Source organism: Carcharodon carcharias, chromosome 34 (assembly GCF_017639515.1).
Source record: "Carcharodon carcharias isolate sCarCar2 chromosome 34, sCarCar2.pri, whole genome shotgun sequence".
NCBI lineage: Eukaryota > Metazoa > Chordata > Chondrichthyes > Lamniformes > Lamnidae > Carcharodon > Carcharodon carcharias.
The window spans coordinates 13,538,263-13,563,015 of record NC_054500.1 but is presented as its reverse complement, the minus strand read 5'-3'; the positions used below and the strand labels follow the sequence as shown (position 1 = coordinate 13,563,015).

Below are 24,753 nucleotides of genomic sequence, written 5' to 3'. Positions count from 1 at the left end.
CCTAACTACCCACCCCCCTCACCATAACACCCACTCACCACTAACCACTGCCTCGCCATGCTCACTGCTCCCACCTACCCACCCCCTCCCCTTATCTCCCAATCCCACCTCCGCACCCCCCTCCCAATGCTCACTGCTCCCACCTACCCATCCCCTCCCCTTATCTCCCACTCCCACCTCCGCACCCCCTCCCAATGCTCACTGCTCCCACACACCCAACCCCTCCCCATATCCCCCACTCCCACCTACCCAACCCCTCCCCATATCACCCACTCCCACCTTCCCATCTCCTCCCCACATCACCCACTCCCACCTACCCACCCCCTCCACATGCTCAATGCTTCCACCTACTCAACCCTTCGCCATATCCCCCTTCCACCTACCCACCCCATCCTATATCCCCCATCCCACCTACACACCCCCTCCCCATGCTCACTGCTCCCACCTACTTACCCCCTCCCCATATCCCCCACTCCCACATACCCACCTCCTCCCCATGCTCATTGCTCCCAGCTACCCACCCCCTCCCCATATACCCCACACCCACCTACCCACCCCGTCCCCATATCCCCCACTCCCACCTACCCACCCCGTCTCCATATCCCCCACTCCCACCTACCCACCCCCTGACCATGCACACTGCTCCAACCTATCCACCCCCTCCCCATGTCCCCACTCCCACCTACCCATCCCCTCCCCATATTCCCAACAGCCATCTACCCATGCCATCCCCATATCCCCCACACCCACATACCCACCCCGCCCCAATCTCACTCCTCCTACCTACCCACCCACCTCCCCATATCCCCCACTCCCACCTACCCACCACCTCCCCATATTCCCCACTCCCACCCATCCACCCCCTCCCATTATCCCCCACTCCCAATACCCACCATCACCCCATATCACACTCCCACTTACCCACCCCCTCCCCATGCTCACGGCTCTAACCTACCCACCCCCTCTCCATATCCCCCTCCCACCTACACACACCCTCCCCATATCCCCCACTCCCACCTACACAACCCCTAACCATAATCCCACACTCCCACCTACCCACCACCTCCCCATATCCCACACACCCAACCAACCACCCCCTCCCCATATCCCCAACTCCAACCTATCTAGCCCCTCCCCATATCTACCACTCCCACCTACCCAACCCCTCACCATATCCCTCACTCCCACCTACCCACCCCCTCCCCACGCTCACTGCCCCCGTCTACCCACCTCCTTCCCATATCCCCCACTCCCACCTCCCCACACCCTCCCCATGCTCACAGCTCTAACCTACACACCCCCTCTCCATAACCCCCCTCCCACCTACACACACCCTCCCCATTTCCCCCTCCCACCTACCCACCTCTTCCCATATTCCCCCTCCCATTTACACATCCCCTCCCCATATCCTCCTCTCCCACCTACCCACCCCCTCCCCATATCCAGCACTCCCACCTACCCACCCCCCTCCCCATACACCCCACTCCCACCTAGCCACTCCCTCCCCGTATTCCCCACTCCCACCTATCCACCTCCTCCCCATATCCCCCACTCTCACCTACCCACTGACTCCCCATATCCCTCACTCCCAACTACCCGCCCCTCCCCATATCCCCCACTCCCACCTACTCAGCCCCTCCCCATATCCCCCACTCCCAACTACTCAGCCCCTCCCCATATCCCACACTCCCACCGACCAAACCCCTCCCCATATCTGGCACTCCCAATTACCCACCCCCTCCCCAAATCCCCCATTCCCACCTACCCACCCCCTCCCTATGCTCATTGCTCTCACCTACCCACCCCCTCCCCAAATCCCCCATTCCCACCTACCCAACCCCTCCCCATGCTCATTGCTCTCACCTACCCACTCCCTCCCCATATCCCCTACTCCCACCTACCCACCGCCTCCCCATGCTCACTGCTCCCACCTACCCACCCCCTCCCCATATCCCCCACTCCCACCTACCCACCCCCTCCCCATATCCCCCACTCCCACCTATCCACCTCCTCCCCATATTCACCACTCCCACCTACCCACTGACTCCCCATATCCCCCACTCCCAACTACCCACCCCCCTCACCATAACCCCCACTTAGCCCTACCCACCGCCTCCCCATGCTCACTGCTCCCACCTATCCACCCCCTCCCCTTATCTCCCACTCCCACCTCCGCACCCCCTCCCAATGCTCACTGCTCCCACCTACCCAGCCCCTCTCCATATCACCCACTCCCAGCTACACACCGGCTCCCCATATACACCACTCCCACCTACCCACTGCCTCTCCATATCCCCCTCTCCCACCTACTCAGCCCCTCCCCAAATCCCCCACTCCCACCTACCCTTCCCCTCCCCATAACCCCCACTCCCCCCGACCCACCTACCCACCCCCTCCCCATATTGCTCACTCCCACCGCCCCACCCCCTCCCCATATCCCCCACTCCCAACTACCCACCCCCTCCCCATGCTCACAGTTCCCAACTAACTACCCCCTCCCCATATCGCCCACTCCCAGCTACACAACCCCATCCCCATATCCCCCACTCCCACACACCCACAGCCTCCCCATATCCCCACTCACACCTACCCACACCCTCGCCATGTCCCCCACTCGCACCTACACACCCTCTCCCCATATCACCCACTCCCACACACCCACAGCCTCCCCATATCCCCACTCACACATACCCACTGCCTCACCATATCCCCCACTCCCACCTACTCAGCCCCTCCCCATATCCCCCGCTCCCACCTACCCTAATCCTCCCCACATCACCCACTCCCACCTACCCACTGCCTTCCCATATCCCTCACTCCCAACTATTGAGCCCCTCCCCATATCCCACACTCCCAACTACCTGCCCCTCCCCATATCCCACACTCCCACCGACCAAACCCCTCCCCATATCTGGCACTCCCAACTACCCACCTCCCAACTTCCCCATATCCCCCCTCCCGCTTACACACCCCCTCCCCGTATCCCCCACTCCCACGTACCCACCCCGTCCTCATAGCCCCCAGTCCCACCTGCCCACACGCTGACCATGCTCACTGCTCCAACCTACCCACCCCATCTCCATGTCCCCCACACGCACCTACACACCATATCCCCCACTCGTACCTCCCCACCCCCTCCCCATATCACCCACTCCCACCTACCCATCTCCTCCCCACATCACCCACTGCCTTCCCATATCCCTCACTCCCAACTATTGAGCCCCTCCCCATATCCCCCACTCCCAACTACCCGCCCCTCCCCATATCCCCCACTCCCACGACCAAACGCCTCCCCATATCTGGCACTCCCAGCTACCCACCTCCCAACTTCCCCATATCCCCCCTCCCACTTACACACCCCCTCCCCGTATCCCCCACTCCCACGTACCCACCCCCTCCCCATGCTCACTGCACCCACCGACCCACCCCCTCCCCAATCCCTCCCAATATCCCGCACTCCAACCTACCAACCACCTCCCCAAATCCCTCACTCCCACCTACCCACCCCTCCCCATGCTCACTGCTCCCACCGACCCACCCCCTCCCCATATCCCCCACTCCCAACTACCCACCCCCTCCCCATATACCCCACTCCCACCGACCAACCTCATCCCCATATCCCCCACTCCCACCTACCCACCCCCTCCCCATGCTCACTGCACCCACCTACCCACTCCCTCCCCATATCCCGCACTCCAACCTACCCACCCCTTCCCCATATCACCCACTCCCACCTACACCCCCCTTCCCATATACCCCACTCCCACCTACCCATTGCCTCCCCATATCACCCACACCCACCTACCCACTGCTTTCCCATATCTCCCACTCTCACCTACTCAGCCCCTCCCCATATCCCCTCTCCCACTTACACACCCCCTCCCCGTATCCCCCACTACCCCCTACCCACCCCCTCCCCATGCTCAGTGCTCCCACCTACACACCCCCTCTCCTTATCCCCCACTCCCACCTACCCACCCCCTCCCCATACACCCCAGTCCAACCTAGCCACTCCCTCCCCATATCCCCCACTCCCACCTATCCACCTCCTCCCCATATTCACCACTCCCACCTACCCACTGCCTCCCCATATCCCCCACTCCCAACTCCCCCCCTCCCCATATTCCCCACTCCCACCGACCAAACACCTCCCCATATCTGCCACTCCCAACTACCCACCCCCTCCCCAAATCCTCCATTCCCACCTACCCACCCCCTCCCCATGCTCACTGCTCCCACCTACCTACTCCCTCCCCATTTCCTGCACTCCCACCTACACAGCCCCTTCCCAAATCCCCTACTCTCACCTACTCACCCCCTCCCCATGCTCACTGCTCCCACCTACCAACTCCCTCCCCATTTCCCGCACTCCCACCTACACAGCCCCTTCCCAAATCCCCCACTCCCACCTACCCACCCCCTCCCCATGCTCACTGCTCCCACCTACCTACTCCCTTCCCATATCCCCCACTCCCACCTACCCACTGCCTTCCCATATCCCCCACTCCCACCTACTCAGCCCCTCCCCATATCCCCCACTCCCACCGACCAAACCCCTCCCCATATCTGGCACTCCCAACTACCCACCTCCCAACTTCCCCATATCCCCCCTCCCGCTTACACACCCCCTCCCCATATCCCCCACTCCCATGTACCCACCCCTCCCCACGCTCACTGCTCCCACCTACCCAACCCCTCCCTTTGTCCCCCAATCCCACCTACCCACCCCATCACCATAGCCCCCACTCCCACCTACCCACCCGCTGACCATGCTCACTGCTCCAACCTACCCACCCCATCCCCATGTCCCCCACTCGCACCTCCCCACCCCCTCCCCATATCACCCACTCCCACCTACCCATCTCCTCCCCACATCACCCAATCCCACCTACCCACTGCCTTCCCATATCCCTCACTCCCACCTACTGAGCCCCTCCCCATATACCCCACTCCCAACTACCCGCCCCTCCCCATATCCCCCACTCCCAACTACCCGCCCCTCCCCATATCCCCCACTCCCAACTACCCGCCCCGCCCCATATCCCACACTCCCAACGACCACACCCCTCCCCATATCTGGCACTCCCAACTACCCACCTCCCAACTTCCCCATATCCCCCCTCCTGCTTACACACCCCCTCCCCGTATCCCCCACTCCCACGTACCCACCCCCGCCCCATTCTCACTGCTCCCAACTACCCACCCCCTCCCCATATCCCCACTCCCACCTGCCCAACCATTCCCCATGCTCACTGCTCCCACCTACCCACCCCCTCCCCATATCCCCCAATCCCACCTACCCACCCCGTCCCCATATCCCCCACTCCCACCTACCCACCTCCTCCCCATATCCCCCACTCCCACCTACCCACCACCTCCCCATATTCCCCACTCCCACCCATCCACCCCATCCCATTATCCTCCACTCCCACCTACACAACCCCTCCCCATATCTCCCACTCCCACTACCCACCATCACCCCATATCCCACTCCCACTTACCCACCCCCTTCCCATGCACAGGGCTCTAACCTACCCACCCGCTCTCCATATCCCCTGCCCACCTACACACACCCTCCCCATATCGCCCACTCCCACCTACCCACCTGCTCCCCACGCTCCCTGCCCCCATCTACCCACCTCCTCCCCATATCCCCCACTCCCACTTACCCACACCCTCCCCATGCTCACAGCTCTAACCTACACACCCCCTCTCCATATCTCCCCTCCCACCTACCCACCCCTTCCCATATTCCCCCTCCCATTTACACATCTCCTCCCCGTATCCTCCTCTCCCACCTACCCACCCCCTCCCCATGCTCACTGCTCCCACCTATCCACCTCTTCCACATATTCACCACTCCCACCTACGCACTGACTCCCCATATCCCCCACTCCCACCTGCCCACTGACTCCCCATATCCCCCACTCCCACCTACCCACTGACTCCCCATATCCCCCACTCCCACCTACTCACTGACTCCCCATATCCCCCACTCCCTCCTACACAACCCCTCCCCATATCCCCCACTCCTAACTACCCACCCCCCTCACCATAACACCCACTCACCACTAACCACTGCCTCGCCATGCTCACTGCTCCCACCTACCCACCCCCTCCCCTTATCTCCCACTCCCACCTCCGCACCCCCTCCCAATGCTCACTGCTCCCACCTACCCATCCCCTCCCCTTATCTCCCACTCCCACCTCCGCACCCCCTCCCAATGCTCACTGCTCCCACACACCCAACCCCTCCCCATATCCCCCACTCCCACCTACCCAACCCCTCCCCATATCACCCACTCCCACCTTCCCATCTCCTCCCCACATCACCCACTCCCACCTACCCACCCCCTCCTCATGCTCAATGCTTCCACCTACTCAACCCTTCGCCATATCCCCCTTCCACCTACCCACCCCATCCTATATCCCCCATCCCACCTACACACCCCCTCCCCATGCTCACTGCTCCCACCTACTTACCCCCTCCCCATATCCCCCACTCCCACATACCCACCTCCTCCCCATGCTCATTGCTCCCAGCTACCCACCCCCTCCCCATATACCCCACACCCACCTACCCACCCCGTCCCCATATCCCCCACTCCCACCTACCCACCCCGTCTCCATATCCCCCACTCCCACCTACCCACCCCCTGACCATGCACACTGCTCCAACCTATCCACCCCCTCCCCATGTCCCCACTCCCACCTACCCATCCCCTCCCCATATTCCCAACAGCCATCTACCCATGCCATCCCCATATCCCCCACACCCACATACCCACCCCGCCCCAATTTCACTCCTCCTACCTACCCACCCACCTCCCCATATCCCCCACTCCCACCTACCCACCACCTCCCCATATTCCCCACTCCCACCCATCCACCCCCTCCCATTATCCCCCACTCCCAATACCCACCATCACCCCATATCACACTCCCACTTACCCACCCCCTCCCCATGCTCACGGCTCTAACCTACCCACCCCCTCTCCATATCCCCCTCCCACCTACACACACCCTCCCCATATCCCCCACTCCCACCTACACAACCCCTAACCATAATCCCACACTCCCACCTACCCACCACCTCCCCATATCCCACACACCCAACCAACCACCCCCTCCCCATATCCCCAACTCCAACCTATCTAGCCCCTCCCCATATCTACCACTCCCACCTACCCAACCCCTCACCATATCCCTCACTCCCACCTACCCACCCCCTCCCCACGCTCACTGCCCCCGTCTACCCACCTCCTTCCCATATCCCCCACTCCCACCTCCCCACACCCTCCCCATGCTCACAGCTCTAACCTACACACCCCCTCTCCATAACCCCCCTCCCACCTACACACACCCTCCCCATTTCCCCCTCCCACCTACCCACCTCTTCCCATATTCCCCCTCCCATTTACACATCCCCTCCCCATATCCTCCTCTCCCACCTACCCACCCCCTCCCCATATCCAGCACTCCCACCTACCCACCCCCTCCCCATACACCCCACTCCCACCTAGCCACTCCCTCCCCGTATTCCCCACTCCCACCTATCCACCTCCTCCCCATATCCCCCACTCCCACCTACCCACTGACTCCCCATATCCCTCACTCCCAACTACCCGCCCCTCCCCATATCCCCCACTCCCACCTACTCAGCCCCTCCCCATATCCCCCACTCCCAACTACTCAGCCCCTCCCCATATCCCACACTCCCACCGACCAAACCCCTCCCCATATCTGGCACTCCCAATTACCCACCCCCTCCCCAAATCCCCCATTCCCACCTACCCACCCCCTCCCTATGCTCATTGCTCTCACCTACCCACCCCCTCCCCAAATCCCCCATTCCCACCTACCCAACCCCTCCCCATGCTCATTGCTCTCACCTACCCACTCCCTCCCCATATCCCCTACTCCCACCTACCCACCGCCTCCCCATGCTCACTGCTCCCACCTACCCACCCCCTCCCCATATCCCCCACTCCCAACTACCCACCCCTTCCCCATATCCCCCACTCCCAACTACCCACCCCCTCCCCATATCGCCCACTCCCACCTACACCCCTTTCCCACATACCCCACTCCCACCTGTCCACCACCTCCCCATATTCACCACTCCCACCTACCCACTGACTCCCCATATCCCTCACTCCCAACTACCCGCCCCTTCCCATATCCCCCACTCCCACCTACTCAGCCCCTCCCCATATCCCCCACTCCCAACTACTCAGCCCCTCCCCATATCCCCCTCTCCCACCGACCAAACCCCTCCCCATATCTGGCACTCCCAATTACCCACCCCCTCCCCAAATCCCCCATTCCCACCTACCCACCGCCTCCCCATGCTCACTGCTCTCACCTACCCACCCCCTCCCCATATCCCCCACTCCCAACTACCCACCCCTTCCCCATATCCCCCACTCCCACCGACCAACCCCATCCCTATATCCCCCACTCCCACCTACCCACCCCCTCCCCATGCTCACTGCTCCCTCCTACACACCCCCTCCCCATATCGCCCACTCCCAACTACACCCCTTTCCCACATACCCCACTCCCACCTGTCCACCACCTCCCCATATCCCCCCTCCCACCTACGCATTGCCTCCCCATATCACCCACTCCCACCTACCCACTGCTTTCCCATATCCCCCATTCCCACCTACCCACCCCCTCCCCATGCTCAGTGCTCCCACCTACACACCCCCTCCCAATGCTCACTGCTCCCGCCTACACACCCCCTCCCCAAATCCCCCACTCCCAACTACACCCCCTTCCCATAACCCCCACTCCCATCTGTCCACCACCTCCCCATATCCCCCACTCCCACCTACCCACCCCTTCCCCATATTCCCTACACCCCCCTACATCACCTGCCCACACCCTCCCCATGCTCACTGCTCCCACCTACCCTTCCCCTCCCCATACCCTGCTCCCAACTACACACTGCCTCCCCATAGCCCCCCTCCCACCTACCCAACCCTTCCCCATAACACGCCTCCCACCTACCCACCCCCACCCCATGCTCACTGCTCCCACCTACCCACCCCCTCCCCAAACACCCCACTCCCACCTAGCCACTGCCTCCCCATATCCCCCACTCACACCTACTCACCCCCTCCCCATATCCCCCATTCCCACGTACCCACACCTTCCCCATATGCCCTACTCCCCCTACTAACCTACCCACCCCCTCCCCATGCTCACTGCTCCCACCTACCCATCCCCTCTGCATATCCTCCACTCCCACCTACCTACCGCTCCCCATGCTCAGTGCTCCCACCTACCCAAGACCTCCCCATATCCCCCATCCCACCTACCCACCCCCTCCCCATGCGCACTGCTGCCACATACCAACCCCCTCCCCATATCCCCCTCTCCCACCCATCCACCCCCTCCCATTATCCCCACTCCCACCTACATACCCCTTCCCCATATGCCCCACTCCCACCTACCCACCATCACCCCATATCCCCCACTCCCACCTATCCAGCCCCTCTCTATATCCCCCACTCCCAGCTACCCATCCCCTCCCCATATCCACCACTCCCACCTACCCACCACCTCCCCATATCCCCCCTCCCCATATCCCCCACTCCCACTCACCCACCCCCTTCCCATGCTCAAGGCTCTAAGCTACCCACCCCCTCTCCATATCCCCCCTCCCACCTACACACCACCTCCCCATATTCCCCACTCCCAACAATCCACCCCCTCCCCATGTCCCTGACTCCCAAATACACACCCCCTCCCCATATCCCCCACTCCCACCTACCCACCACCACCCCATATCCCCCACTCCCACCTATCCACCCCCTCCCCATATCCCCCACTCCCACCTACCCACCCCCTTCCCATATCCACCACTCCCACCTACCCACCCCCTCCCCATATCCCTCACTCCCACCTACCCACCCCCTCCCCATATCCCCCACTCCCATTCACCCACCCCCTCCCCATGCTCACGGCTCTATCCTACCCAGCCCCTCTCTATATCTCCCCTCCCACCTACACAACCCCTCCCCATAACCCCCACTACCACCTACCCACCACCTCCCCATATTCCCCACTCCCAACCATCCACCCCCTCCCCGTATCCCCCACTCCCAACTACACGCCCCCTTCCCATATCCAGCACTCACACCTACACACCCCCTCCCCATATCCCCCACTCCCACCTACCCACCCCCTCCCCATATCCACCACACCCACCTACACACCCCCTCCTCATATCCACCATTCCCACCTACCCACCACCACTCCATATCCCCCACTCCCACCTATCCACACCCTCCCCATATACCCCACTCCCACCTACCCACCTTCTCTCCATATCCCCCCTCCCACCTACATACACCCTCCCCATTTCCCCCCTCCCACCTACCCACCCCTTCCCATATTCGCCCTCCCATTTACACATCCCCTCCCTGTATCCTCCACTCCCACCTACCCACCCCCTCCCCATATCCCCCACTCCCACCTACCCACCCCCTCCCCATATCCCCCACTCCCACCTACCCACCCCCTCTCCTTATCCCCCACTCCGACCTACCCAACCCCTCCCCATGCTCACTGCTCCCACTACCCACCCCCTCCCCATATCCCTCACTCCCAACTACCCATCCCCTCTCCTTATCCCCCACTCCGACCTACCCAACCCCACCCCATGCTCACTGCTCCCACCTACCCACCCCCTCCCCATATCCCTCACTCCCACCTATCCACTCCCTCCCCATATCCCCCACTCCGACCTACCCACCCCCTCCCCATGCTCACTGCTCCCATCTACCCACCCCCTCCCCATATCCCCCTCCCACCTACTCACTCCTTCCCATATCACCCATCCTACCTACACACCCCTTCCCTATCTTCCCCCCTCCTCCCCTCCCGTCCCCATATCCCCCACTCCCACCTACCCACCCCCTCCCCATGCTCACTGCTCCCACCTACCTACTCCCTCCCCATATCCCTCACTCCCACCTACTATCCCCCACTCTCTCCTACCCACCCGCTCTCCATATCCCCTCTCTCACCTACCCACCCCTTCCCATATCCCCCCTCCCACCTACACACCCCCTCCCCATATCTCCCCATCCCACCTATCCACCCCTCCCCATATCCCCTCTCTCACCTACCCACCCCTTCCCATATCCCCCCTCCCACCTACACACCCCCTCCCCATATCTCCCCATCCCACCTATCCACCCCTCCCCAAATCCCTCTCTCAACTACACATCCCCTCCCCATATCCCCCGCTCCCACCTATACACCCTCCCTCCATATCCCCCCTCCCACCTACACACCCGTCCCCATATCTCCCCATCCCACCTATCCACCCCTCCCCATATCCCCTCTCTCACCTACCCACCCCTTCCCATATCCCCCCTCCCACCTACACACCCCCTCCCCATATCTCCCCATCCCACCTATCCACCCCTCCCCAAATCCCTCTCTCAACTACACATCCCCTCCCCATATCCCCCGCTCCCACCTATACACCCTCCCTCCATATCCCCCCTCCCACCTACCCACCCGTCCCCATATCCTCCCTCCCACCTACACAGCCCCTTCCCATATCTCCCCCTCCCCCCTCCTATTTACTCACCCCTTCCCCATATTCACTGCCTCCACCTATCCATCCCCTCCCCATATCCCCCACTTCCACCGTGTCCTCCAGTCCCACCTTGGCACTGTAATCCCCAAACCAGCCTTGGCAATGTATCTTCCAATCCCACCTCCTGCCACTTCCTCCTCATATTCCTCTCAATCCCAGCCTTTCCCCATATCCCCCCAACCCACCGTCTCACTGTTTCCCTCAAAGTCACCTCCTGACTCTCTCCGCATATCCCTCAGTCCCACACAACTGGCCTCTTCCTATGTTTCCAATGCCACCTGATCACTTAGGAAGCGGGAACATTAGGACCAGGCATGAGCCAATCAGCTTCTTAAGCCCACTTTGCCATTCAGTCAGATGGTGGCTGATTGGAATGGAATAGTTATGGAGAGGAACAAGGGACAATTTTAGTTGGGGATTTTCAACTGAAGGGGGATTAATTTCAGTGGCTTGACATGGGATCTGGCCCAAGTCTACGGGAAAGGAATAAAAGGGAAATGCTGCGGATTGGGAGTGATTGAGGTGTGGACCAGAGGAGGGAACAGTCCCTTCGGAAAGTTGAGAGGGGAGGGCCAGGGGAAATGTGTTTAGTAGCCACATCACGCTGGAGTTGATGGAAATGGTAGAGGATGGTCCCATTGAATAAGGAGGCAGGTGAGGTGGAAGGTGAGGTCAAGGGGAGCCTTACTGTGGATCTTGGGAGTGGGGGGTGCAGGAGACGGGGTAAGTGGGAACAGAAGTGCCAGAAATGTGGTCAGGGCCTATCAACCGAGATGGAATGGTTGATCATTCCCTCTGACCCTGTAAGACGAACTCCTGTGTCATTCAATCTCCCCTGTCTTCCACGCTTTCACAGGCCTCTCTTTAGCCACTGGTCTAGTAATCCAGAGGCCTGGGCCAATGCCCTGGGAACATAGGTTCAAATCTCACCACGGCAGCTGGTGGAATTTAAATTCAATCTGGAATTGAAAGTTAGTCTCAATAATGGTGACCATGACAAGCATCGTCGATTGTTGCAAAAACCCATCCGGTTCACTAACGCCCCTTTAGAGAGGGACATCTTCCATCCTTACCCGGTCTGGCCTACATGTGACTCCAGACCCACAGCAATGTGGTTGGCTCTTAACTCTGAAATGTTCACTCAGTTCAAGGACGACTAGGTCTTGCCAGCGAATCTTACGTTCCATCAGCAGAATAAAGAAAAAAAACAATCCTCCCTGGATAAGGGGGCAGTGATAGAGGACCGGAGGGCTGCAAACATTGTATCCCTATTCAAAAGAAATGGAGAGGGGGGAAAACCCAACACTTACAGGCTAGTCAGTCTACCACCAGTGGTGGGGAAAATATTTACAGACAATAGTCTGAGGCAAAATTGAAGTCACTTGGAAAAATACAGGTTAAAAATCGAGGGCCAGACGCATTTGTTTATGGCAAATCTTGCCTGACCATCTTGCCTGGGTTCTTTGATTAAGTAAATTGGAGAGCGTTGGTGAGGGTGCTGCAGCTGACTTTTTTGAACTTGCAAAAGGTGTTTATTAAAGCACCACATAATAGAAAAATTGAAGTCGGTAAAATCGCCCAGTCTGCTCTACTCAAGTTATTACCAACCTGCTTCATGCAACTTAACCCCTAATTTAATCCCCTAAAACCCAGGATCATTTTGATGAACCTTAATCTCAAACTCTGACTGCCCACCTTCTCCCCATAATCCCCCAAACCCACCTTTCCACCCACATCCCAATCCCTCCGCTCTGCAGGAACCCAGCTGCTTGCCTCTCGATCCTGTTCATACCCGCTGTGACTCACTGCCCTTCCCAACTCAAGAGGAAAAGGTCATTAAAGAACCAGTCCAAATTGCTGGGAGGCAACGGACACTGGGCACTGAAAGGGTTAATGGGCACGGCTTACCTTCAGTGGATGACGGGGTGGAATCTGGAGTGGTGGAGACAGTCGAGGCAGATTCCTCTAACAGAGAAAGCAAAATAAAATCACATCAAATCAGCAAACCTTCCCCCACTGCCAACTTCAAAGAGGAGGTAATCTGGAGAGACACGCTCTTACGTAGGTTAAAGAAAGGACATCCAAAGTTGGAGGTCCCTGGATGACTGAGGAGACAGAGATTAAAATGATCTTATGATAAATATCAGAGTTACAACACAGTCGAGAACTAAGCAGAAAGTGCAAAGGAAAATTGAAAAATAAAAGGGAATAGGAAAGCCAAAAAGGTGTGAGAAAAGATTAGCAGAGAACCTAAAAGGGAACACTGAATGCCTTGCATGAGCAGCGAGCTGTTGAACATCCTCCCTCACCTGAGTTCATCAGGACCCAAATACACAGCTCCCGGGACAATCTTAATGCAGTGAACAGGGGGACAAAGCTTATGTCCTTGTACACTACAGTCACTGTGTGTGTTATAATCAGCGTGTTCGAGGGGCTTTCTCACGGGGAGTAATGCTAAGACCATAAGACCATAAGACATAGGAGCTGAAATTAGGCCATTCGGCCCATCGAGTCTGCTCCGCCATTCAATCACAGCTGATAAGTTTCTCAACCCCATTCTCCCGCCTTCTCCCCGTAACCTTTGATCCCCTTACCAATCAAGAACCTTTCTATCTCGGTCTTAAATACACTCAATGACCTGGCCTCCACAGCCTTCTGTGGCAATGAATTCCATAGATTCACTACTCTCTGGCTAAAGAAGTTTCTCCTCATCTCTGTTCTAAAAGGTCTTCCCTTTACTCTGAGTCACTTGAGTTAGGTCAATAGATTGGAGAGGCTGGAACTGTTCTCCCTGGTGAAGACAAAGAGGAAATTTGATAGAGGTGTTCGAAATACTGATGGGGTCTGGACAGAGTGGATGGGGAGAAACCGTTCCCATTGGTGGAAGGATCGAGAACCAGAGGGCACGGGTTTAAGGTAATTGGCACAGGAAGCAGTGGAGACATGAGGGGAAACTTTTTCACATAGTGGGTGGTTAGAGTCTGGAATGCGCTGCCTGAGGGTGTGGAGGAGGTAGGTTCAATCGAGGAATTCAAGAAGGAATTGGATTATTATCTGAGAAGGAAGAATGTACAGGGTTACGAGGGAAAAGCAGAGGAATGGCACTCGGTGCATTGCTCATTTGGAGAGCCGGTGCAGGCACGATGGGCCGAATGGTCTCCTTCTGTGCTGTAATAATTCTATGTGTTTGTCTGCGTGCATGTGCATGAGTCTGCTTGTTACAGTAAGTGTGTGTGTGTGTGTGTGTTACAATCAGTATGTGTTTGCGTACACGCGCGTATGTGCATGTGTGTGTTAGTGAGCATATGCGAATCAGTGTGTGTTACAGTGCATGTGCATGAGTTGACATTTTGTGCGTGAGATTTGATTGCGTGTGTGTGTGTGTGTGTGTGTGTGTGTGCATGATAGCGTGTGCGTGCAGGTTTGGTGTTTGTGTTATGGCAGAGGGTGAGATTTTCCCAAAAGGCCGGGTTGGAGGCGGTGGGGAGGGGGTTGAAAAGAGCGGGAAGCCTGGTCAGGATGGTTTCCCTCTGCGTTCCAGCCGTCAGGAAAGTTTCCCATGGACGGGCAGCCAAGCCGATTGGCTGCTTACACGGCTGCGGAGGGCAGTCAAGTAAGAAGATTAGGGCCCTAATTTGGAATGATTTTGTGGCCTCGCTGGCATTTTGCCACTGGAAGGGGGGGACGCCCCTGCAGAAGGCTATGGAGCCGAAGGCTTCAATGCCCCAGTGACCAGGCCATGGGTGTGAAAGGAGGGCTGCACCAATGGGCATGCTCCTGGCAAGTACGGGCTTGGGACCCCCGTTTGCTCCTGCTGGAGGGGTCCTAAAGTCTGTGGCGAAATCCAGCCCTGAATGTGCTAGCTTGTGTAAGGGTTAGCCAGTGCGTGTGTCAGTCCATACATGCAGGTTGCCTCACATCCTTTAAAAAGTACCTGGATGAGACTTGGCATTGTCATAACATTCAAGGCTATGGGCCAAATACTGGTCAATGGGATTTAGGTAGGTAGGTCAGGTGTTGGTGCAGACTCGATGGGCCGAAGGGCCTCTCCTACATTGTGTGATTCTGTGATGTGAGGGTTAGTCAGTATGTTTGTGTGTGAGAGTTATCCAGTGTCCGGACGTGTTGTTGCCTCCCAAATCCATGCTGACCTCCATGTTTGAATCCCTACAGCCAGGTTTCTGTCCTGACCACAGTACTGAAAAGCCAAAGCACCAATGTGACTGTGACAGTGGGTGCACTACCCCTCCCACCCTTCTCACCCAGTCCACAGCTTTTGGCACACTAGCCTCGTCATCCTCCCCGAACTCCCCTCCTTCATTGTCCAGCTACACTTGTCTGATTTCATTCTCGTTTATCCGGTTGAACCAGAGAGTAAACCCGGATTGGCTTCCCTTCCCACTCCTGCAGCGCTACCTCTGGAAACACCCCCAAACATCTATCCTTGACCTCCTCCTTTTTCTCATCTGCGTGCTGTCCCTTGGCAGCACCATCCAAAAGCACAGCATCAGTTTCCAGTTGCACACTTGGCAACACCCCAGCTCTACCTCAGCACAAACTCTCGTGGCTCCTCCACTGTTTCCGAACTGAGAGACTGCTGGCCCGACATTCCCAACTGGAGCAGAAATTTCCCCTAACAAAATATTGGGAAGGACCAAAGGCACCGTTCCCTGGTCACTGAATCTCACACCATTCAAGGGCAAATAGAGATGGGACACCTGCATCCCATGAAAGAATTCTTAGGAAGCATTTTAAGACAATGATGTCATTTTGAAATACAGTCGCTGCTTTTAGTGTAGGAAATGTGGCAGCCAATTTGTGCACAGAAAGCTCTTACAAACAGCAATATACTAATCAGATGTTGATTGAGGGATAAATATTGGGCAGGACACCAGGGAGGACTCCTCTGCTCATCTTTGAAATAGTGTCATGCGATCTTTTACACCCGCCTGAAAGGGTAGACAGGGCCTCGGTTTAATGCTTCACCTGAAAGGCTGCACGCCCGACAGTGCTGCACTCCCACAAGTGTTGCGCTGGAGCATCAGCCTTGAATTTTGCACTCAAGGCTTGGGCTCAGAGGCGGAGGTGCTACCCACTGAACTGCGGCTGACCATCTGAGAGGAAAGACGTGCGTGTGAGAGTTAGTCGGTGTGTTTGTGTGTGCTCGTATTTCAACGTTGAAATGAGGGCGGTGTGTTCACTTCAGACTCTGGCTCCTAAACTCCTTCGCACAAGTTGCAGGTTGTGAACACCGACTCCGATCTCTGGGTCTTGGCTAGGGCCCCTTAAAGGGGCCAGTCAAAAAAAAGAAGACCCCAAACTTCCAAGGTTTTTGGTTTTAGTGGAGTCGGAAGAGGTAGGGAAGTTTCTCTTGGCTCCACAAACCGGTTGTGGACTGCAACCCACTCCCAATCGCCTCCCCTCCAACAGGCTTACCTGCGGGGCAAAGTGAGTAAGGCCCCAACAGGTGAGCTCCGTAGAGGTGTCTGAATGATACCTTCAGCTAGCCCGATGAGGCTCGAGGGTAAGTTTAATTTGGTTCCTGGGCCACCATCGCAGCACACCACTGGCAACACAACTGGTATAGGGGCGCTGAGAGATTTAGAACCTGACTATTCCATTGCCCTCCTGGCCAGCCTCCTGTGTTCTACCCTTCATAAGCCCGAGGTCATCCAAAACTCTGCTCCTAACTCGCACCAAGTCCCGTTCACCCTTTATCTCTGTGACTTACATCGGCTTCACGATTTTAACATTCTCAACCTTGTATTCCAATCACTCCATGGCCTTACGCCCCCATCTCTATCGCCTCCTCTAGTCCTACAACCTTTGGAGATATCTGCGTTCCTCTAATCCTGGCTTCTGCAGAATCCCCAAACTTAATCTCTCCACCATTGGGGGTTGTGCCTTCAGTTGCCTTAGTCCCAATCACTGGAATTCCCTCCCTACACCACTCCACCTACCTGCCTACCTAAAACTTACCTCTTGGTCCAAGCTTTGCTCATCTCACTTATTATCTCCTTATGCGGCTCCGTGTCATGTTTTGTTTAATAATGTCCCTGGGAGCACCTTGGGGATTTTATTGTTAAAAGGTGGTATATAAATGCAAGTTGTTGCTATGTGAGAAAAGGTGTGCGAGAGTGTGCGTAGGAGAGAAAGTGTGTGTTCGTATTATTAACCAGGAAGTCAAAGGTCATTGGAAGTCAGTGGAAATGTGGAGCTGAGGCCACAAGCAGATCAGCCATGATCTTACTGAATGGCGGAGCAGGCTCGAGGGGCCGAGTGGCCTACTCCTGCTCCGAGTTTGTATGTTCGTATGAGAAAGCGGGAGCGTGTTGTGGTTGTGTGTGTCTCTGTACGTAGCGCTTGCGTGTGTGTCAGTTTCATATGGTGTGTTTCCATGTCAGCGTGTGGGTCAGTGTGTGTCTGTGCGTGTCTGTCTGTTTCAGTGTGGGGAGGCCAGTGTGCCTGAGACTGTGTGTGCGCGCTTGGGGCCAATTGTCACCCCTCACTATTACCCCTAGCTAACTCAGCATAGCCAAGGGATTGAACATGCCCTCGTGTGAGGCCCGGTGTGTGTCTTTAGTGAGTGGGCTGAGTATGCACATGCCATGTACGTGTGTAGGTGTATGTGTATGAAAGTATGTACGAGTGATGCTGCCTGCGTGGGTGTGAATGTGTCTGTGCTCCCATGTGTGACCATGCCTAAGCGTGCACATACCGGTGAGGATTCGGTCCGAATCACACAGCCTTGCAGGAAGAACAGCACACAACGTTAAAATGCAGAGACCGTTCAGAGAAGTCACAGAGATGGAGAGAAAAAAAGCACCACAGGGGTCAAAGAGATCAGCAGCAGAACAGTCTGTTTTAAAAAAAAATTCAGGAGCATTTAAAATCTTTTGGCTCAGCTACTGAACTGTACAGAGGACACTAGGCCACAGTAACACTGACTGTTCCCATTCATTCACTCATTCGTTGCGTGCAACCTCCCACACTGATAAAGCAGCAACAAGCTGTCACCCACACCCACACCCACACCGACTCTTTGTCCTTATGAATGGATGCCCGGTGCTGGATTAAAGCTAAACCACCAATACAGTGGGGCTTCGATCTAACCTCCGTTTGAACTGCGCTGGAGGGGGAATGCAAGGGTGGAGGGGTGGGTGGTGGGGGGCTCTTGTTTCGCTAGGGCTTCCTTCACGCAGTCCCTGCACCGGCACAGAAAAGAATAGAAAATGGAGGTGAACGTACTGCAGTGTCCAAAGCCCAGCACCTGCCCCATCACCTTTCCCAAATGGTGCAGGCCCATTCAGCCGGAGTCCTCATACAGGCGATCCTCTGGTGCTGGTTTAGCCGTCTGGGTCCTAACCATCATTCGGGGGAGGGGGGCTGACTCCCAGCCTTGTCCCACGTCATTGTGAATACATCACACAAGCCTCAGCGATGCTGCCTCTTGCTCTCTCTCTCTCTCTGTGTCTGTCTCTCTCTCTCACACACACACACACACACATACAATCAGCTCTCGGGGGATGTGGCTGAATCGAGCTCAAAGGGGAGTGGGGTGGGGGTGGGGGAGACAGGGGGATGGTAACAGACAGGAGGACAAAGGGAGTCGACGGCAGGAGACAGGAAGTGGGGAAAGAAAGAGGGAAGATGATCTAAAACGAACAAGGAAGGAGGAATGAGAACGGAAGATATAAATAGAGGAAAGGTGACAAAGACAGGCGAGTGGGAGCCAGGAAGGTGGGGAGTAAAGGGGATAGAGAAACTGGCGCAGCGTTTACGACACGTCCCCAGAGTGTTCCTGAACCAAAACCCAGGAGACCCCCAGCTGCTGGAGGAAGGATCAAGAGGGAGAATTACTCTCGTTCAGCTTCGGAGCCTGTACCTCGCTGCAGCGAGGAATCCACTGGGGAGCCCCTATATTGAAGGGGGTGGGGTGGGGTGGGGTAGCCCTGGTACATTTAATGACACGGCCTCCTTATCATCCCTTCCTCTAGTTTCCGGCTCGGCAGCCGGCCGAATGGACAAGCCGGCATCTGCTGGGCAAGAAAGCCAGCGACAGCTCGTGGGGCTTTGGGGACGGTCCCCAGCAATCGGGAGGGTTTGGGGAGGTGGGGTGGAAAGGGAGATCGGAGCTTGGATGAAGAACGATACTTGTGGAGGGGGGGGTGGTGGGGCGTGGATAGAGGATGCTGACTGAGGTGGGGTGGGGTGGGTGGGGTTGATGGTGGAAACAGACAGAGGCCGCGATTGGCAGAGGGGAGGCCCGAGGCTCCCTTGTGGGATGGGGGTGTCAGTGTAGGGGAGAGAGAGCGCTCCTGTCCCTCTGGGTCCACAAGGTGTGCTGGAAAAGGCAGGTCTCCTGGAGTCAGCAGCTTCCGCCTCCTTTATGCATCTGGGCTTCCCACACCTGCTGGTCAACAGCTACATTTAAATCAGGGCTCCCAACTGCACTGATAGGACTATGTTAATAAAGTATCCTGGCTCTGGTGAGGGTCCTCACACACGATAAAACTTACTGCTCTTGCACCCTGGAGCGTACACAACAGGCTGGGGGCAAACTCGCCTATTAAAAGATTTTACCTCGCCCCTGGTAGTCGCACGTCCACCATGGGGGAGAGCGCTGCTCTCTTTTTGTTCCACTTAGTCAGTAAGCATCAAGGCACCAGCCGCACAGAAGGGATTGGCTAGTGCAAGAACACACAGGTTTCATTGAGTAAAGATTTGAGAAGTCGGTAGCAGTGATGCACAGTTGGAGAACTTGTACACTTCTCAGTTGGGAGCTGCCTCAAAACAAATTGAGACTGAGCCAGAATCACATGATACATTGGATCAGTTTCTGCCCAGCAACATGTACAGAAAACATAACCACACCCACTTAAAGGCGTAACACAACACCCCCCTTTTTTTCAAATATCTTCCCTCGCAAATGACCATGACTATTTACGATACAGGGAAATGCTTATTTACACATTATAGAGTTACAGAGTTCGGTCTCTGAAGATTAGCGGCGATCTGCTTATACACCTCCACTTAGTAATTGTAATGTTAGGTTGAGGTTGTTGAATTTTCTCAGTGGGAGTCTCACACTTGGATGTTGCTTTGGGTTTTGCCTTGGATCACATCCTGGACGCAGTGGAGTTACACAGCCCTTGAGGATTTGGCACTTCCCCGAGTTGTCCTCTGTTCCGTCTCACAGTCACACCATTGGGCGTGATGACCTCGTCTGACCTCAGCTCCGGACGGATCCTTGTCACTTCTGCTTGTTGCAACTTACCTTCCATGGTTGAATTTCAACCTGTTGTCCTATCTTTAAAAATGTTAGCTCTTCGTCTGCATTCCTATCCAGCAATGTCATTCACCCCCCCCCCCCCCCCCCCACCCCCCATGTTTTATCAAAGCTCTTCTCTGGCTTCTGAAATGGTGAATTGATGAAGGCAAGGTAGATTCGATCGCACTGCTATGCCAAACATGAGTTCCGCCGGTAATGGAATTGCACTTAGCGCTGTTACCCTAAGGTATAGTCTTCCAATATCTAGGTATTGTTTGGTCTGTCTCCACTTTAGAATTAAAGGTTTCACCAAATGAATCATTCTTTCAGACATGCCATTAGAGCTGGGGGTAATGCGGAGAAGAAGTAGTGTGATCTATTCTCCTCTTCTCACACATGTCCCTGAATGGTTTACCAGTAAATTGAGGACCGTTATCTGAGATTATCTCTCTGGGTGCTCCACGTAAACTGAAAATAATGCTTATGAGTGTGTGCTCCAGCTGTGTTTGACGTATTGTGCGACTGATGGATGACAGGATCACAGAATTGTTATAGTGCAGGAGGAGGCCATTTGACTCATTGTGTCTGCACAGGCTCTCTGAAGGAGCAATTCACTCAGTTCCATTTGCCCACCTTCTCCCTGTGGCCCTGCACCTTCTTCCCTTTCAGGTAACAGCCCAATTCCCTTTTGAATGCTTCAATTGAACCTGCGTCCACCAAACTCTCAGGCAGAGCATTCCAGACCTTAACCGCTCGCTGCGTGAAAATGTTTTTTCCCATATCACTTTTGCCTCTTTTGCCAATTGCCTTAAATCTGTGCCCTCTCGTTCTTGATCCTTTCACAAGTGGGAGGAGTTTCTCCTTATCTACACTGTCCGGGCCCCTCAGGATACTTAGAAAAACAATCAATGGCAACTAAGAAGTCACCCCCTTAGATATTTAAGAGGTCAGAAGCAATCTAGGCCCAAGGATAAGTCGGAACTAAACGTGGTCAAAGTGGTTTCTTGTCCAGATTTGGCATATTTTCCTGACATGCCCTGCATTTGTTAAATGGGACTTCAACATCGTTGGTCGTAGCAGCCTTTTCAGTTTATACTATTGTAACCCCGTGGAAATCTGGAATATATTATTGTCTTTCTCATACGAACTATGTCCTTTCTGAGGCTGGTGAGATACCCGGCTAGTTCCACGGATGGTTAACAACGAGAGGCCTCGGCCTGCCGGTAGGTCTGCAATCGCTGGGCCTTTGGATTTCTATCACGTCGAATATCTGTGATATCCATGACAACGGGCGCAGCTTACACCCTCTAGCACGATGGATCCCACACACAGCGGGCAGAATTCTACAGCCTCGTCATGGTGGGGGGGCGGGGGGGCGGCTGTTGGGGGGGTGGGTCCATAAAAACGCAGCGAGCCATTGGCTTCGGCGGGACCAGGAAATCCCGCCCACGGAATTACCAAGCCGTTATATGCTTGTGGGTTCCACCATGGCCTCCCACTTCCATGGGTACATTGCCGGCTGAATTCTCAGAGGCAGTATGTTAGCGCTTGTGCCCCCACCCCCCCCCCCGCCTGTTTTTGCCAATAGCGAATGTTTAGCGGCTTCCTGAGGACACACGATCCAAACCGTAGCAAATGTGTCGCCCTGGGAACGGTGGTGGGGGAGGGGGGTGGGGAATGATTTCTTAGCTACCGCTGATTATTTTTATGAGTACCCTGAGGGGACTGGGCAGAGTAGATAGGGAGAAACTACCATTAATGGCATCCATGAGGCCTGCTATATGAGCCCAGTAATGGCACCTTGCAGCATGTTGGTCATCACCATTGTCCATTTTGTACATCACCTCGTACATGTTTTTCCCTATGGGATCTGGTATGGTCGAGTCTGTGTTACTCCACGTGTTCCCAGTGTTGGGTAGTTTCACTCAACTGCGCACCTCCCTTGGCAGATTACAGACACAGGGGGGATCAGCCAATGATGTGAGCCACCCGAAGAGACCTATTACATTTATTCTTTCACGGGATGTGGGCCTCACTGACAAGGCCAGCTTTTGTTGCCCATCCCTAACTGCCCTTGAACCGAGTGTCTTGCTGGGCCATTTCAGGGGGCAGCTAAGAGTCAACCACATTGCTGTGGGTCTGGAGTCACATGTAGGCCAGGCTGGGTAAGGATGGCAAATTTCCTTCCCTAAAACAATTGATTATAGTTGCCATGGTCACCATTATTGAGTCTTGCTTTATATTCCAGGTTTTATTAATTGAATTTAAATTGCAACTGTTGCCGTGGTGAGATTTAAACCCATATCCCCAGGCATTAGCCTGGGCCTCTGGTTTGCTGGTCCAGTGATGTTTGGGTTTTAAAATGCAGCAGTACTACAAGTCCTATCTGGCTTGCCATAGTCATGTGACCTCTGCCATGCGGGAAGCTCTGTCAGCTTCCATCTTACAAGCAGTTCAATAGCAACATACTATGAGAAAACACTGTTGTCTCTGAACTTGAAACGTAGTGTCAGAAGTAGACAAAATAGAGTTTTGAAATCCTGGAAATGCTGCAGGGAAGACGCAGCTCAGAAAGGCACAGAAATGTTCAAATCTGCTAAAAGCTTCTAAAAAAGGTCAAGAAAAGGCAAACACATACCAAAGGCAAGGCTGCAAATAAAACACTGGGTGAGTGAATATGGCAATAAACTTCCCCCTCCTAGCTCTTGTTGAAATGAAAGGTGATAGGTGACAGAACTGGCAGTTCTTCCACTTGCAATGGCAAAACTACAAGCTGGAAACAGATTTAATTAATAAGCCGGAACCAAGAAGTGTAGCCACGTTTCTAACACAGCTGGGGAGGGCCTGTTACAAATTGCAAACTGCCCTAAATCTAACCGTCGAACAAAGAAAACAGGCCGCAGAGATTTTGAAAGCCTTGAACAAGCACTAAGATGGCATCTGGTAAAAAGGAAATAGAGTCATCATCCCTGAGGAGACGAGAGGAGAGCTCCTGAAGCGCATCCATGCGTCAAGGAATTGAATAGAGTCTGAGAAAGGCAAGAGAAGTGCTTTATTGGCCAAATATGAGCCATGAAATTAAAGACAATATAGGTCAGCGTGATGTTTGTAACGAGTACCAAGCTAAACAAAGCAACAAACGGACATGGTGGTCATGTCAATAAACAAACAAACCAGCCAACAGACCATGGATGAAGCTGGGAATAGGCCTCTTCACTATAGCAGGAACTGATTATCTTGTCACTGTGGATTACTATTCTGACCACTGGGAGCTGGACTAGCTCACTTCACTGACTGCAGGAGAAATGGTAGAAAGCCCGAGAGCACTTTTAATCAGTTGTTACAGCATTCCAGACATTGTGAAGAGTGACACTGGCCCTCAGTTCACGAGTGAAGAGTTCAGCATTTTCATAAGGGGTTGTGAAATTCAACACCACGCATCATCTCTGCGCTATCCCCAGTCAAGTGGAAAGGCTGAGGCGGCAGTGAAAATCGCCAAAGGAATCAGCAAGAAATTGAGCAAATCCAGCACAGATGTACACAAGACGATCCTCGAGTGGGGAAAAGCACCGACTGAAGGCATGGAAAGTAGTGCAGTCCAAAGACTAATGTCACGCTGCACACAAACTACTCTCCCAATAGCAAAAAACTTACTGAAGCCAGAAGTAGTAACAGGCGTGAGTGAAAAAAAATCGAGGTGAAATAGCAGAGAGCCAAATTTCATTTTGACAAGACTGCCCGACCATTGCCAGAGCTGAGCATTGGAGAGCCCAGCAGAGTACAAACCTTCAACACCCTCAACAGGAATCAGCCCACCTGGAAACTTGGGACACGCATAGAGAAATTGTCACCTCAGTCAAAA

The 24,753-nt window shown here is 55.4% G+C and overlaps 1 protein-coding gene across 2 annotated transcripts in view; it reads right to left on the bottom strand.

Annotated features, from left to right (window-relative positions):
- The window catches only part of LOC121272641 (reticulon-1-A-like), an 84,125-nt gene extending 63,777 nt beyond the window's left edge, over positions 1-20,348 (bottom strand). The window contains exons 1-2 of one of the 2 annotated variants that reach the window (XM_041179334.1): positions 20,204-20,348; positions 13,529-13,585 (exon numbers count right to left, since the gene is read on the bottom strand). Coding sequence is in view for 1 of the 2 variants with exons in the window: in XM_041179333.1 (XP_041035267.1) it covers positions 13,529-13,585; positions 18,869-18,926 (115 nt within the window). In the remaining variant the exon portion in view is untranslated. Of the gene's footprint in view, positions 1-13,528; positions 13,586-18,868; positions 19,039-20,203 lie in introns of those variants that run through there. The other variant, XM_041179333.1, reaches the window with a different exon arrangement.
- Positions 20,349-24,753: the final 4,405 nt, after the last annotated feature.